The 13,097-nt window shown below is 39.0% G+C and overlaps 1 protein-coding gene across 4 annotated transcripts in view; it reads right to left on the reverse strand.

Annotated features, from left to right (window-relative positions):
* The window catches only part of TBC1D19 (TBC1 domain family member 19), a 141,808-nt gene that overhangs the window by 15,852 nt on the left and 112,859 nt on the right, over nucleotides 1–13,097 (reverse strand). For all 4 annotated transcript variants that reach the window (XM_072808495.1, XM_072808491.1, XM_072808505.1 and 1 more), the window contains 3 exons: nucleotides 12,813–12,897; nucleotides 10,078–10,122; nucleotides 614–646 (listed from right to left, as the gene is read on the reverse strand). In XM_072808495.1, coding sequence (XP_072664596.1) covers nucleotides 614–646; nucleotides 10,078–10,122; nucleotides 12,813–12,897 — 163 coding nt within the window. The remainder of the gene's footprint in view (nucleotides 1–613; nucleotides 647–10,077; nucleotides 10,123–12,812; nucleotides 12,898–13,097) is intronic.

Below are 13,097 nucleotides of genomic sequence, written 5' to 3' on the forward strand. Positions count from 1 at the left end.
TTAAAAATTAAATAGCATTAGGTGTAGAGCATTCTTCCTCTTGCTAATCTTCATTAAGCTTCTTGCATTCCTTATTCAATGACATGTGAGGCCAGAAAGGCATTCAGGGCTTTCGAGCCTGCACATGCGCTTTTCGTACTGTACCGCAGGACATAAGAACGCTTTAGTGAAATTGTTGCTGTGTATGCCAGTCGTCTGGAGAAAGCATAGACTTGAACTCAGTGTTGGCCCTCCTTCCACATTCTTTCTGACCTATTATTTGTTTAAAAGACTTAGGAGAATTAGTTCAGGAATTTAAGCAACCTCATTTTACACCTATCAGAACTAAATACTAACGTGTATCTCTGGTTTCCATCGGATTAGAACATGGTCAACACAGGAGCACTTTCACAGTATGTTCTAATCTTAATTTGTCAAGCAATCATCTGAGAAATTATGATGACCTTTATTTTTTAAAAATTTAATTGGAGATATAAACAAATACTAAACTCAATGTTTAAAAATGTTCACGATAACTTGTTAAGTGGGTAGGTGATATGTTATAAAGTGTGATCTTCATGTTTAATTTTCTAAACTATGATAAAAACACTGAATATTTTAAAGCCCAACTTACCATACATTGAAAATCCATGGAAAGGGATTACTCCTAAAAAAAAAAAAAAGTTTCTTTTCAATTAGTATACCCACTGAGGTATTAGGTAAACTTTAGAGGATTAAAACTGAAAATAGAAAGGTTTCCTATTTTTGCTTCAACTTTGTGCCTCTTATCTCCATACCTTATTCATTCCATAACTGGAAAAATGTCAGAAGACTTAGTGACAATAAAAGCACCAAAAAATGCTTTTTAATTTCTGTAGGAAAACAGACTAGAGGTTTTCAATAGATATCCAGTTAATATTCTATTGATAATGTTGAAAAACTAAAACCTTGGATGTGTTACAAAAACAAGACAACAGAACAAGGCAGATCACAGTTGAACAAATTATAATGGTCTCAGAAAGTCAATAGATTATGTCCTTCCTGAAACAACTTCATCCTGTATATTAGAATCCAATCTGTTAAAAAGATAAGTGGCTGACTCACACAAACCGGTCACCAAACTTCCTGAGCTTCAGTAACTGCTTGTCACACACAGGAACTAAGACTGTCTCTGAAACATCATCAAGCTCTAAAATTCTATGTTTAATAAGTATGTCTAGAGCAAATGCAGAGACATTGGTGAGATCTAAAGAAAACTGAGGAAGGTCTTCCAGCAATAAGATTCTTTACCAACTTAAAGGTCTTTTGCTCTCTAGGAACTGAAAAAAATTCAGAACCAGATTAGACTCACATTAAAAATCAACATTCCTAATGACATGAGAGCCACCAGCTCGAGTTCCATGGAGTACTGAGAATGAGGGCCCACACACCATCTTTCTTCAAGTTTTTCTCTCTGCTTGTATCTTTGGTTGAGTCTCTTATGAATGACCATCTTTTTCTACCTTCTCGCTCTGCTACTTAATTTTATTTCCTTTACTAATTCTAGACTTTTAACAAATAATAAAAAAAGTCTGTCTTTTCTAACTTTTCTACAATAAAATTGTTGACGTGAAAAAAAAACCTGAGAAAAAAATGAGTTGATAAATAGTGGGCACAGTTTGATGCTTTACAGAAATGTAAGTACATATCTTTCTAAAAACTACACCTCAAAGCAGGTGGCTATTATACCAAACCCCTACATTCTTACTGCAAAACTCCTTTTTCTTTCCTCTGTTAAGTTACTGCAGCAACATTTGAATAAGCAGGTTAAAGTAGTCAGAAATGAAGATGTTGCTATTATTATTTTCATCTTCTACAAATATTTATTAAGAAAAAAAAAGAAAAAAAATTTATTAAGGATCTGCTAAGGATAGGAATACCTTAGTCCAGACAAGCCATTTTTAATTAGAAGCTTAGAGCGAGTGAGTGAAGTCATGAACTGCCAAGCAGCAGAAAGGGATGCATACATAAAGACGACTCATGGCTAATCACACTTTCCCCACATTTCCCCCAAATTCTGAAATCTATAGCTGCTCTGTAAGCAGCTAGATTATAAGCTATTTGAGGCAAGGGCCACAATTCATACTGTGTAGTATCTTCTACAAATGAGATATAAATTGATGGAAACTTAAGCATTTATAGATATAATCAAGGGTTATAAATAAAAAAGTACAACAGAGAACAAACTAATGGTTGTGGGTGGGGGACTAGGGGGATGGGCAAAATGGGTGAAGAGGAGCGGGAGATACAGGCTTCCAGTTATGTAATGAATAAGTTATGGAGATAAAAGGCACAGCATAGGGAACACAGTCATTGGTATTGCAGTAGTGCCGTATGGTGACAGATGGTAGCTATACTTGTGAGCACAGCATAATGTGTAGACTTATCCAATCACCATGCTGGTCATCTAAAACTAATGTAACATTGTGTATCAATGATACTCAATTAAAAAAGTTTAAAAAGTAAAAAACATTAAAGTGTAAGATTCATTTGTGAATAGGGAATTAACATGTAGGATAGGAAACTTTCAATAACTCAGTGTGGAAATTAGAAATGGCCAATGAAGTCATTCAGACACGAATATGAATTCTGTGCGACTCCTGGCAAGTTATCAAGACTCTCTGAGACTCTATTTTCATTTTTGAAAATGGAGATTAAAAAAAAGAAAGAAAGAAAGAAAATGGAGATAAACAAGAGCAAGTTCACTGAGCTGTACTGAAGCACCAGTGAGTTAATATACTTAAAGTGCAGCAGTACAGAGTTTAGGACACAGCAGATGCTCAACAACTGTAGCTATTTTATGCTCTCAGAAGGGAGAGTACCACTTTTAAGTATCAGCTTAAACCTAAGAAAATCTTTTTTTGTCACTATTAGATAAGGGTTCACTTCAGCTTAATCAAGATTAGCCAGGGTTTACGATTCCAAAAATGGGTGCATGGTCTACTCTGTGGAAGAAGGACAAAGTCAAATTCTGGCAAACAAAAGTAGAAGGCAGAAGAAGCAATGAAGAATCCATTAACACTCTCGGGCACGTATTGCCTAGAACATTTCTTTGATCTCAGAGGTTGTCATGTTCTTGGCCAGTTTTCCAAAATCCTTTCCTTTGCCTCTCATCACTTCAGCCTTGCAAGGGTCAAGTTTCATGCACGTGGCCATCATCCAAGAGTGTACTTCTAACAGGCGTCCGAATGCTTGGGACACCATCTCTTCTCTGGCCTTGGAGTCCTACAAGTCTGCCATAACTGATTATTTTAAGGTACTAGGCTTTCTTTGTCTATCTAAAGAAAGTCTAAAACATGAACTGCTTGTCCCATTCAATAGAAATAACTTTATAAAAGTAATAGTTTAATGGGCCTTTGACATAGCTCAGAATGGTAAACATGGTCAACAAAAATAAATCTTGAACTAGATAAGATATAAATAGTAAATATGACTCAGAAAATACAGCAAATATTAACATGCTTTGCACTTACTAAATATTTCCCCTTCATTTCCTCACTGTCTCTGTTAATACTTAGCATTTGTAGTTGTACCACAGCTCTCACATCTGATTCACATTAACATCATTCCAAATTTTTACCATCCTTCATTTGGGATTACTTAGTACAGTATTTAATTCATTTGTTGAGACAATCATTTTCTTTGGTTATTCTCATTCTACATGTAGCTTACAGATCAGTCAGAGTAGGCATTGGGACAATGGTTAAATTGTTTTCTAGCTATTTCTGTTATCTTTCCAAATTAGAACTTCAGAATATGACTTTGTTACTTATTTCCGTAAGTAAAATTTCCCAAATATCAGAACATAATCGTAAATATCAAGCTAAAAATCATACTTTAAATATAATTTTCATTAGGTTTTCAATTTATGTCTAAAGTTACACATCAAATAAATTTTGGATTATTATTATTTAATTTAATTAAATAAATTATTTTATTTAATTTAATTTAGATGACAGAGTATGGTGTTATTTATCAACTTGACACTTGTAAGCAGATTTAAAATTAACATATTTTTTCACTATTTCTTCTAAGAGCGTTTCCTAATCTTTGTTGTGAGGGGCTGTCCTGTGTACTATAGAATGTTGGTTTAATAGCATCCCTGGCCTCTACTCATGAGATACTGGTAAAACCCCCTTTCTCCCTGGCTCTGACAACCAAGTGTCCACAGACATTGGCAAATGTTTCCTGAGGGACAGGAGGTGGGGCATGGAATTGCCCTTGGTTGATAACCACTGATCTAGAGTCCCAGAACTCCTGTACCTAACGTTCACTTGCAAATAATTATTTTCACTTTTCTTGTAGGAAATAAATGGTATTAGTGGTGTTTATTTAAGTCTCAAGTCAGATCTTTGTGTATTTCTCTTGTAAGTCTCAGCTCCTTGCTTCTATTCCTGTTCTTCTGTATCCTTCTATATTCACTCCCTCATTCATTTGCTCTCTCATTCAACATTGTTTACTGAGCAGTGACTTTAGGCTATGCATGATTCTAGGTGCTAGATATGCTGATCATCAAAAGGTCCTTGTTGCCTTGAAGCTTACATTAGAGTGACACTTTCATTCCACACAATAGTTAAGGATGAACTTCAAAAATGTTAGTCAGGAATTGAAGAGATGTCACTAAGAAGAATAGAGTAGGGAACTCCAAAACTCTATCCCTCTGCTAAAGCAATGGCTAAGCTGGCTAGAACTATTAGATCAACTTTTTTGAGTTCTGGAATCTAATAATAATAAGAAAAACACTTAGAACCAAGGAAATGCTTAATGAAAAAAGCAGCTGCTGAATTTTGGAAAGAGAGCATTGTGGTATTCTAATTTACCTGCCTACCATCACACATTGTCCAGTTTGGCGGCAGCTCTGAAGAAAGCCGTCCATGTTCCTGGGGCAGCTTGCTGGTCCCAGAGTGGGCAACACGGATCTCGAATCAAAAAATTGTGGTTGTGCGTTTTGACCTGTCTAGTAGCTCCCTGCCGGACTGGGCCAAAGGGGCCTCCCCACTAATCAAAAGGCCTTAAGTACAAATTTACTAGCTGCAGCTCCCTGGGGCAGGAAGAGGCCGGGGAAGGAGATATATGGAAGGATAAAGGCTTAGAAAAGCTCCTCTATTCAGGGGAATCTAGAAGAGACCTGAGAGGCACTTCAGCTTTCACCTCTGCCAGATTCCTGGGCTCTGCGCATGCAGGAAGCGATGGCTGATGAACTATAAATGGCCTGGCTAAGCCTTGAAGGAGTACCTCAACATAGAGCCAGCCTGCAAAGCCTGGGATAATTTATTTATTTATTTATTTTTGGTTTCAGATGTTCAAGGAAATCTCGGTCAAATTACCAGCTGACCACTAAGCTAATGCAACTGAGACTGCAGTGGGCACTCAACACAAAAAATACCATCTTGACAAGAACAGTTTAGAAAGGTCACTAAACAAACAACTAGTGCACAACAAGCGACGACGACAAATTCTGGGGAGGGGAGACAATCCAATTCCTAGTTACCACACTATAATATTCAAGATACCTGGTTGTCAACCAAAAATGTACCAAGCATGCAAAGAAATAAGAAAGTATGGCCCAAGGGGGCGGGGCGGTCAAGAGTACACTTCTCATGATGAGCACTGAGTAACATACTTACGGAAGTACACCCCCCCCAATCGCTATATTGTACACTTGAACTAATATAACACTGCATGTTAACTAACTGGAATTAAAATTTAAAAAAAGGATAACTCATTCACAGGAAAACAAGAAATTAATAGAAGCTGTCCCTGAGGAAGCCCAGAGGCTGGACTTACTAGACAAAACTTTAGATCAACTGTCTCCCTATCTGACCTGGTCCCTATGTCTCCAACCTCACCTTGTACCGGATGATGTTTTACCTGCTGTCACCAGTCACGTTGGCCATTTTGTTCTTCAAACCATCAAGTACGTTCCTGTCTGAGGCCCTTAACAATGCTCTATATTCCCTCTGGAATGCTCTTTTCCTACCTCTTTGCACAGCTCTCTCTGCATATTCTGGTCTCTGTTCATATATTCTACGTCCTCAGAAGTACTTTTCCTGATCACCTTACCTAAGATAGCCACACACCCCCATCAATTTCTGTTCCCCTTCATTGTTCATGTCTTCACTCTCTGAAATTATTTTCATTAGCTATTTATTTACTTGCTTACTGTTTGTCTCCCCCACTTGGATATAAACTCGACGGCAGGTACTTTGGGTTATTACTGCAGATCACCCACCTAGAATAGAAGAGGGAGCCAGAGCAGGGCTAAAGTATTAAATGAATAAATGAGGACAAGTTATATAAAATGAACAAAAAATAAAAACAAGAAAAGCTTATATAATTTCTGTGAAGAGTCTCCTTGGCTCAGAAATTGTGCCTACCAGTTGTTTAGTGAATCCACTAGGGAAAGCCTATCCACTAACAAGGCCTCAACCGAGGTGAGGAGGTAATGTTCAGTGCCACGGTGGCCTGTCATTTCAACCCTAGTGAAGGCGATACAGGGACGGAGGTGCCCCATGTAGGTACCTGCCTGGTCAGGGATGGAAAGTGTGTCAAGGAGCTGCAAGCCAGCCCCTCTGTATAGGCCCCTGAGACCAAGGAAGTCAGGCCAGTTCTGGTGGTGCTGGTGGTGGTAGAGGTGTCCCTAAGATTTTAAAGTAATCCTATTTTTGGCAGAAGTTGAGTAAGTAATATATAATATTGCTTTGTATTGCCGTGAGTAAAGAATAAAGGGACAACACTCTGACTAGCTTTTGTCTCTTCTTATTCTGCAACTTCAGACTCACTGCCCAGAGAAGAGAGTTCTCCCTGATTCTGGTAACATTCTAAAATAACCTGAAAGAAGAAATTATCCTGAAGAATTAAGGTTATGAACAGCTGTAGGTTTACCACATTTCACATTAAACTGTTCTTATTCTGAATGAAAATCTTTCTAGAATCCTTTATACACATCTTCTTTTTCAATATATTAGCCCCTTCCTTTTCTTCTAAAAGACACTCTAGTGTACACAGTAACGTCTTCTGAGACCATAGGGCATGATGATCAAGAATATTGAAGTCAAAGACCTTTCGGCTCAAAGCCTGGCTTTGCCACTCACCAGCTGGGCAAGGTGACATGCCATGCCTCAGTTTCTTTATCTATAAATAGGAATAATATTAGTACCTGCCTCAGTAGGTACCTGTCTTGTAGGGACTAAATGAATGAACACACGCAATGTGCTTACAGCACGCTGCCTGGTACACAGTACTGCTTGGAAAACGTTAGCTGCTGCTGCTGTGGCTACTGTTACTATTATGACAGCAATATTTTTCCTTGATGCCTTGAGTTCCTAATAAAAATCTTAAATTATGGTGGTAGGTTACAACCCAGTGAGACCTTCTAAGTAGTCATAAGGTTATTGGCCTTTACATAAAATGGCCCCAGGCTGACTTTCTGGATTGCTCTTACATGCTGGTTTATAGTTTTCCTTTGTGAAGCTTCTAATTCTCATTTCTACTGTTGTTAGTCATTTTTCCGATCTCTTTTGTCCCTTTCTGTGCTTCCACTTTTGTAGGGGGCTATAAAAACCGATTAAATCAAGCTTGTTAAGTAAAAGCTAATATTTTCCTTTCCTTATTTTTAAAAAAGATTTATTTATCTATTTATTTATTTATTTGAGAGAGAGGGTGCGAGCAAGTGAGTGGAGGGGCAGAGGGAGATGGAGGGGGAGAGAAACCCCAGCAGACTCCTCGCTAAGCTCAGAGCCCAATGTGGGGCTTGATCTCATGACCTTGAGATCATGACCTGAGCTGAAGCCAAGAGCTGGATGCTTGGCTGTGCCACCCAGGCGCTCCAGCTAATATGTTCTAAACTAAGTTGAAAAAGCTCTCTTAGGAATGGAGAGAGGAGGAACTTGACTCCTGGATACTCTTTTGGCTCTTCAGAGGTATTTTTCTTCTGATTTCCTGATTCTTGGTTAAGCACAAAAGATTATCTAAAAATTATGTTTCCAAGGAGGCAGAGATACAATAAATAAATGTTAAAATTAAAAATCCTCTAATTTAGTTCAAATAAATACTCATTAAACTCCTATGATGGCTAGATGCTGGGGGAACAAAAATGAATGATATGGCCTTAAACCTCAAGAAGCTTGCAATCTAGAGGGGAAGATTAAACATAAACAAATAATGCCAAGATAATATAATAAGAAATACCAAAGATTTTCACACTGGATACTATGGGAACCTAAAGAAAGGGCCCTTAGCCAAACCTGGGGATGCGAGAAAGCTTCCTGCAAAGGTTCATGTCTGAGGTGAGCCCTGAGAGCAGGTGAAGAAAGGCTGACTGAGTTGTTCCATGCATGAGAACGGAGAGGTAATGAGGCAGGAAGCAAAACGGTGCTCTCAGAGCACTAGGGGTGCGTGTGCGTGTGCATATGGGTAGCTAATCACTTGATATTGCTGTGATAGAAGAAAAGTGAGACAGGAAAAGGCTAGGAGTCAGACTGAGTAGAAGCCTGAGTCAAAAGAGGGCCTCAAATGCCGGGCCAGAGGCCTGGGCATTACTTGTGAAGAGATGGGAAGCCATTCAGAAAATTTTAAGGAGAAAAATGGCAATTTTTAGGTTTTCCTTTTAGATGTAAAAATCAGCACTGTGAAGCAAAGCAAAGCTAGAAAAGATTGAAAAAAGAGAGAGACCAATTAGGTGTCTGTTGCAATTAATAAGCTAGAGATGGTAAAGCCAGGCTGAGGACAAGGCAGCAGTTACAGTGAGGAAGAGAGGAAGGAGAGGTCCCAGATGCATTTTAAAAATAAAATTGGATGGCCCTGGTGACCTGATGAGGGGGACGTGCGACTTTGAGGAGTCAAGGATAACTGCCCAGCTTTAGGCCTTGAATGACTGGTTTCGATAAGAGTACAATGAACTGGGAGAGAAACAGGACAGGCTTTGTTTTGTTCTTAATTTCATCTTGCTTTTGTTTTCTTTCTCGGATAGTGGGTATAGGAAGATAAATGAATGAGTTCATTATTATAGAGGTCAGAAGTGAAGATGTAAATTTTAGAGTAATCAACAAATAGAACCAAGAAAGCAGGTGAGGAAGCCCAAGGAAAACGTGTGAAAAGAAGAGAGCAGAACAAGGGTGGGTGGGACATGAGAGAACACCGATGCTTCAAGAGGGGCAGAGGATGGCCCCTGGAAGGATCCGAGAGGTCACACCGACAGGTGCACGGAGAGCACAGTACATGAGAGCCAAGTATGACTTTCACATGGAGAGGCTGATAAAGAAGAAAAATAGACCCAGCAGCCACTGCATTTTTTGAGCACTCGCTACATATCAGTCACTGTGCTGCTGAACTGATTGTGTCTCATTTAATCCCTGTGCCAGAGGATGCATGTGCAGCTCAGCAAAGTCATGTAACTCACCCAAGGTCATGGGGTCAGCTGGCGGGAACTGGCATCTGAACCCAGCTCTGCTGCATTACAAAGCCCGTGTTCTTAATTCTGCTGGGGTGAGAGGACTTCTTCAGGAAACAACTTAATAATATCACAATGAGGAATGCCCTATATTGCTTTTCCAGAAAGCAGATCTTAAAAACTGTCCAAGCATTTCAAAGGCACACTTATTATCTAACGTGGTCATTATACATTTGATCACTTTCTGTAGTCAAAATAGATTATCTTGGTGATATATTTCTTCGAAATATTTCATTTCATAAAGACCACACTTGCCAAGTTATGAGAATAACAAAGTGTAACAGCTGGCAATGCACTACACGGATTGGAGCACTGCTGCTGTGAAGTCACAAGGAAGACAGCGGATGGACCCTGTCGGTGTCCTTCAGAGGAGAACGAAGCACCCTGGACCCAAGTCTGCTCAGCGTTATCAGACATCACTCCTGGTTTCCAGGAGAGTCAGAGAGGGTACCACAAACAAGGAAAAGTTCACTTAAAATAGGTATTCTAGAGAAGGTTTACTTTAGATAATAATTTATTATCCGTCTCAACAGAGACAAGGTCACATTTGTTATAAAGGTTGTAATGTTCCTATTTCCCACTAGAGGAAGCAATCGTATTACTCTTACCATTTGGTGGATAAAAGACTGCATATTCTTCTAGTCCTAGTTTTCCTGTAAGAAAAACCACAGAAGGTTTCAATATGATTAAAACAAATCTTTAAAAATTAACTAATTTTGTGGGTGTACTCATAATGGGATTTTAAAAAAACTACTACAGTACAATCTCCTTTCACTTCCTTTCAGGATATGGATTTAATTTGAAAATCTACCAGCTAATCTTTTGATATTAGCAAATCCTTTCCTCAAAGTTAATAATACAAACTTAAACTATGAACAGTTGATACAAAATAATTAAAAGAACAAATGCTTTCAACTTCCTTAAGCACTTAAGGAGAGGCATCTATTTAGAAGCATAGACTTGTTTTGCTAACTAATAATAATTCTAATCTATTCATTTGAGTAAGGTTTAAGCTTTGTAATGCCTCATTAGTTTACATTCCTTTGGAATGTGCTAAAAAGTTAAAAATTAAATGTCTTAAACCATATAGTGGTAGTATTTTCTGAATCCTGAAACAGTTCATGTAGTCCAAAAACTTCACCATAATCAAATGTTTAAAGTAGTTTTAAAAAATAGCTTCCCCTCAACTCATAAAGTTCTGAATTTTTTTCCTGTCTTCCATTGAGTATCTTTAGGTAGCTTTTATCTTGACAATTTTTTTCTAACACCTTTGAGTCTATTGAAAAGTCTCATGCATTCTTGCACTTGGAAATATTTTTTGTTGTTTTTGTTGAGAGTGGTGGCAGAGAGGAGACAAAGAATAAGGAGCATGAGCAATTTAGGTTAGGGTGGAGACCACAAGGACTGAGCTTGTAAGGAAAGAATGGAATAATGAGAAGTAAATGAGAGTGGGGGGAGAGATGGATGATATAGAGTAGCAGCTGGGTACTAAATACGGGGCTAGGTGAAAAACCCTGTAAATCCCAAGTGATAAGAGACTGGGAACATCTGTTGTTCTATTGGTGTGACTATGGTGGACTTCTGGATGGTGACTAGTCACTGGAAAGACCAAGTCATGACTAGAATCTTGGAATTTTCAGTCCTATCTGCCATTTTCCAGAGAGGGGGACAGGCGCTGGAAATGAGGTTAATAACTGACCCTGCCTACACAAGGAAGCCTCCGTAAAATCCCAGTAATGAGGTGTTCAGAGAGCTTCTAGGTAGGCCAACAAATCAACATGGGGAGGATAACACACCACAACTCCATGGGGCAGAAGCTCAGGACTCTCCCAGACCTCGCCCTACGTATGTCTTCATCTGGCTGTTCATTTGTATCCTTTATCATGTCCTTTCATAAACTAATAAATGTCCATGTTTCCCTGAGTTCTGTGAGATATTCTAGCAAATTAATTGAATCCGTAGAACAAGTTTTGGAACCCCTCATCTATAGCTGGCTGATCAGAAGCACAGGTGATAAACTGGATTTCTGATTGTCGTCAGAAGAGTGTATATGTGTGTGTGTGTGTGGGGGGGTGGCAATCTTGTGGGATGGAGCCCTTTGTCTATGGGATCTGATGCTGTCTCTGGGTAGACAGGGTCAGAATTGAGCTAAATTGTAGGAAACCCATCTGGTGTCTGAGACTTGCTTCTTGTTTTAAGGAAAATTCATACATATTTGGTGCCAGAAGTAGAGTGTTTTATGATTATACACGGTACACACAGTAGAGAAACACAGTAGGAAAGAACTAGGTTTTTCCCTACATAGGAAGGAAAAATCAGTGTTTCTGATGCAGTAAGATATAGCCTAGTTCTTCAGGGACCTATGATTTTGGGGTGGAGGAGTGAAAACCCTTCCACATGTAGGGAGTATGTGTAGGCTAATAAATATGGGGTAATTGGAATAATCAGGGAATCAAAGTTAGTTAGGTTAAGACAAGATTGGCTGACAGGACCTTAAAATCTTGGCTGAGTACAGAGATGAGCCCTGCAAATAATTAAATTCTACAATCAGCTTTTTAGCAAATAATGTTTAATAAGCTAACCAAAGGTTTCTGTAAGTTCAGTTTAGAAGCAATGGGTTTGAGAGAGCCCCCAAGTTGGGGTAAGCCTGACCCTAGTGCCAGGTAATGTAGGCCTCTCGTAGGACAGGGGTTGTAGCAATCAGGCACACAGACTTGGGAGGTACAGGGGAAAAGTTTCTTTCTTTATGGGAACAGCAGAACAGGGTTATACGCTTTCAGTGCTGGGCATTCACCACTTAATAAAAAGGAGAAATTGGGAAAGGCTTCCAGCTGAAATTAGATCTATTGTCAGGTGATAGCAGGATATTGAAATAGCAATATCTTGTGGGCAGCTAGTGATAAAGAAGAGAAGAAAGCACTGAAATAGAAATTAGAGAGCTAAGAGCATATAAATTACATCAAATTTTAAGCATGGCAGACCATTTTGAGGGAAGGAATAGAGAAGGTAGAAAAAGCAAATTCGTGTGATAAACCCGTAGGTAGGAGGGAAAATGAAAGTCAACAGATATGATAAAAACAGCAATGGAGGAGAGTAAACAGGAAAGATAAAGGAGGTAACTCTCAGTGCTGCTCCTGGGAACCCCTTGCCTGTGATTGTGAGGAGCCGCTTGGCCGGGATTTGAGTAGGAGGGAAAGTATGGCTACAATAATCTGAGAGAAATCTTATTAAGTAGTTTACAATAAAAAATTTAACAACACCAATAAATGCTATAAAATATAACAGTCTTGGTATGATTTTGTAGGTCTCCAGGAATACTTCCTTGCTGTAACTAAAATTTTACCTCTTATGTAGGACTTCGGTGGTGAAGCACTGTTGTATGCAAAATGACCCAACACGGATGTATCCCGGGAAAAACAAAGTAACACCTGGGTGCAACAGTGGAAGAAACAAACAATTAAGCATTGTTTTAGAACAGGTAATTCACTGCTATTTCCCACTTGGAAGGCACGGAGGGAGAATCTTTCCTAGTCAGGATAGTGCCTGGAAATGGGAGGAGTGCCCTCTATCGGTACACCGACGCTAAGTGTTAGGCCGAGTATGATGGCCCAAGTTCACCCACAGATTT

Source organism: Canis lupus, chromosome 2, assembly GCF_048164855.1.
Source record: "Canis lupus baileyi chromosome 2, mCanLup2.hap1, whole genome shotgun sequence".
In the NCBI taxonomy this organism is placed as follows: Eukaryota; Metazoa; Chordata; class Mammalia; order Carnivora; family Canidae; genus Canis; species Canis lupus.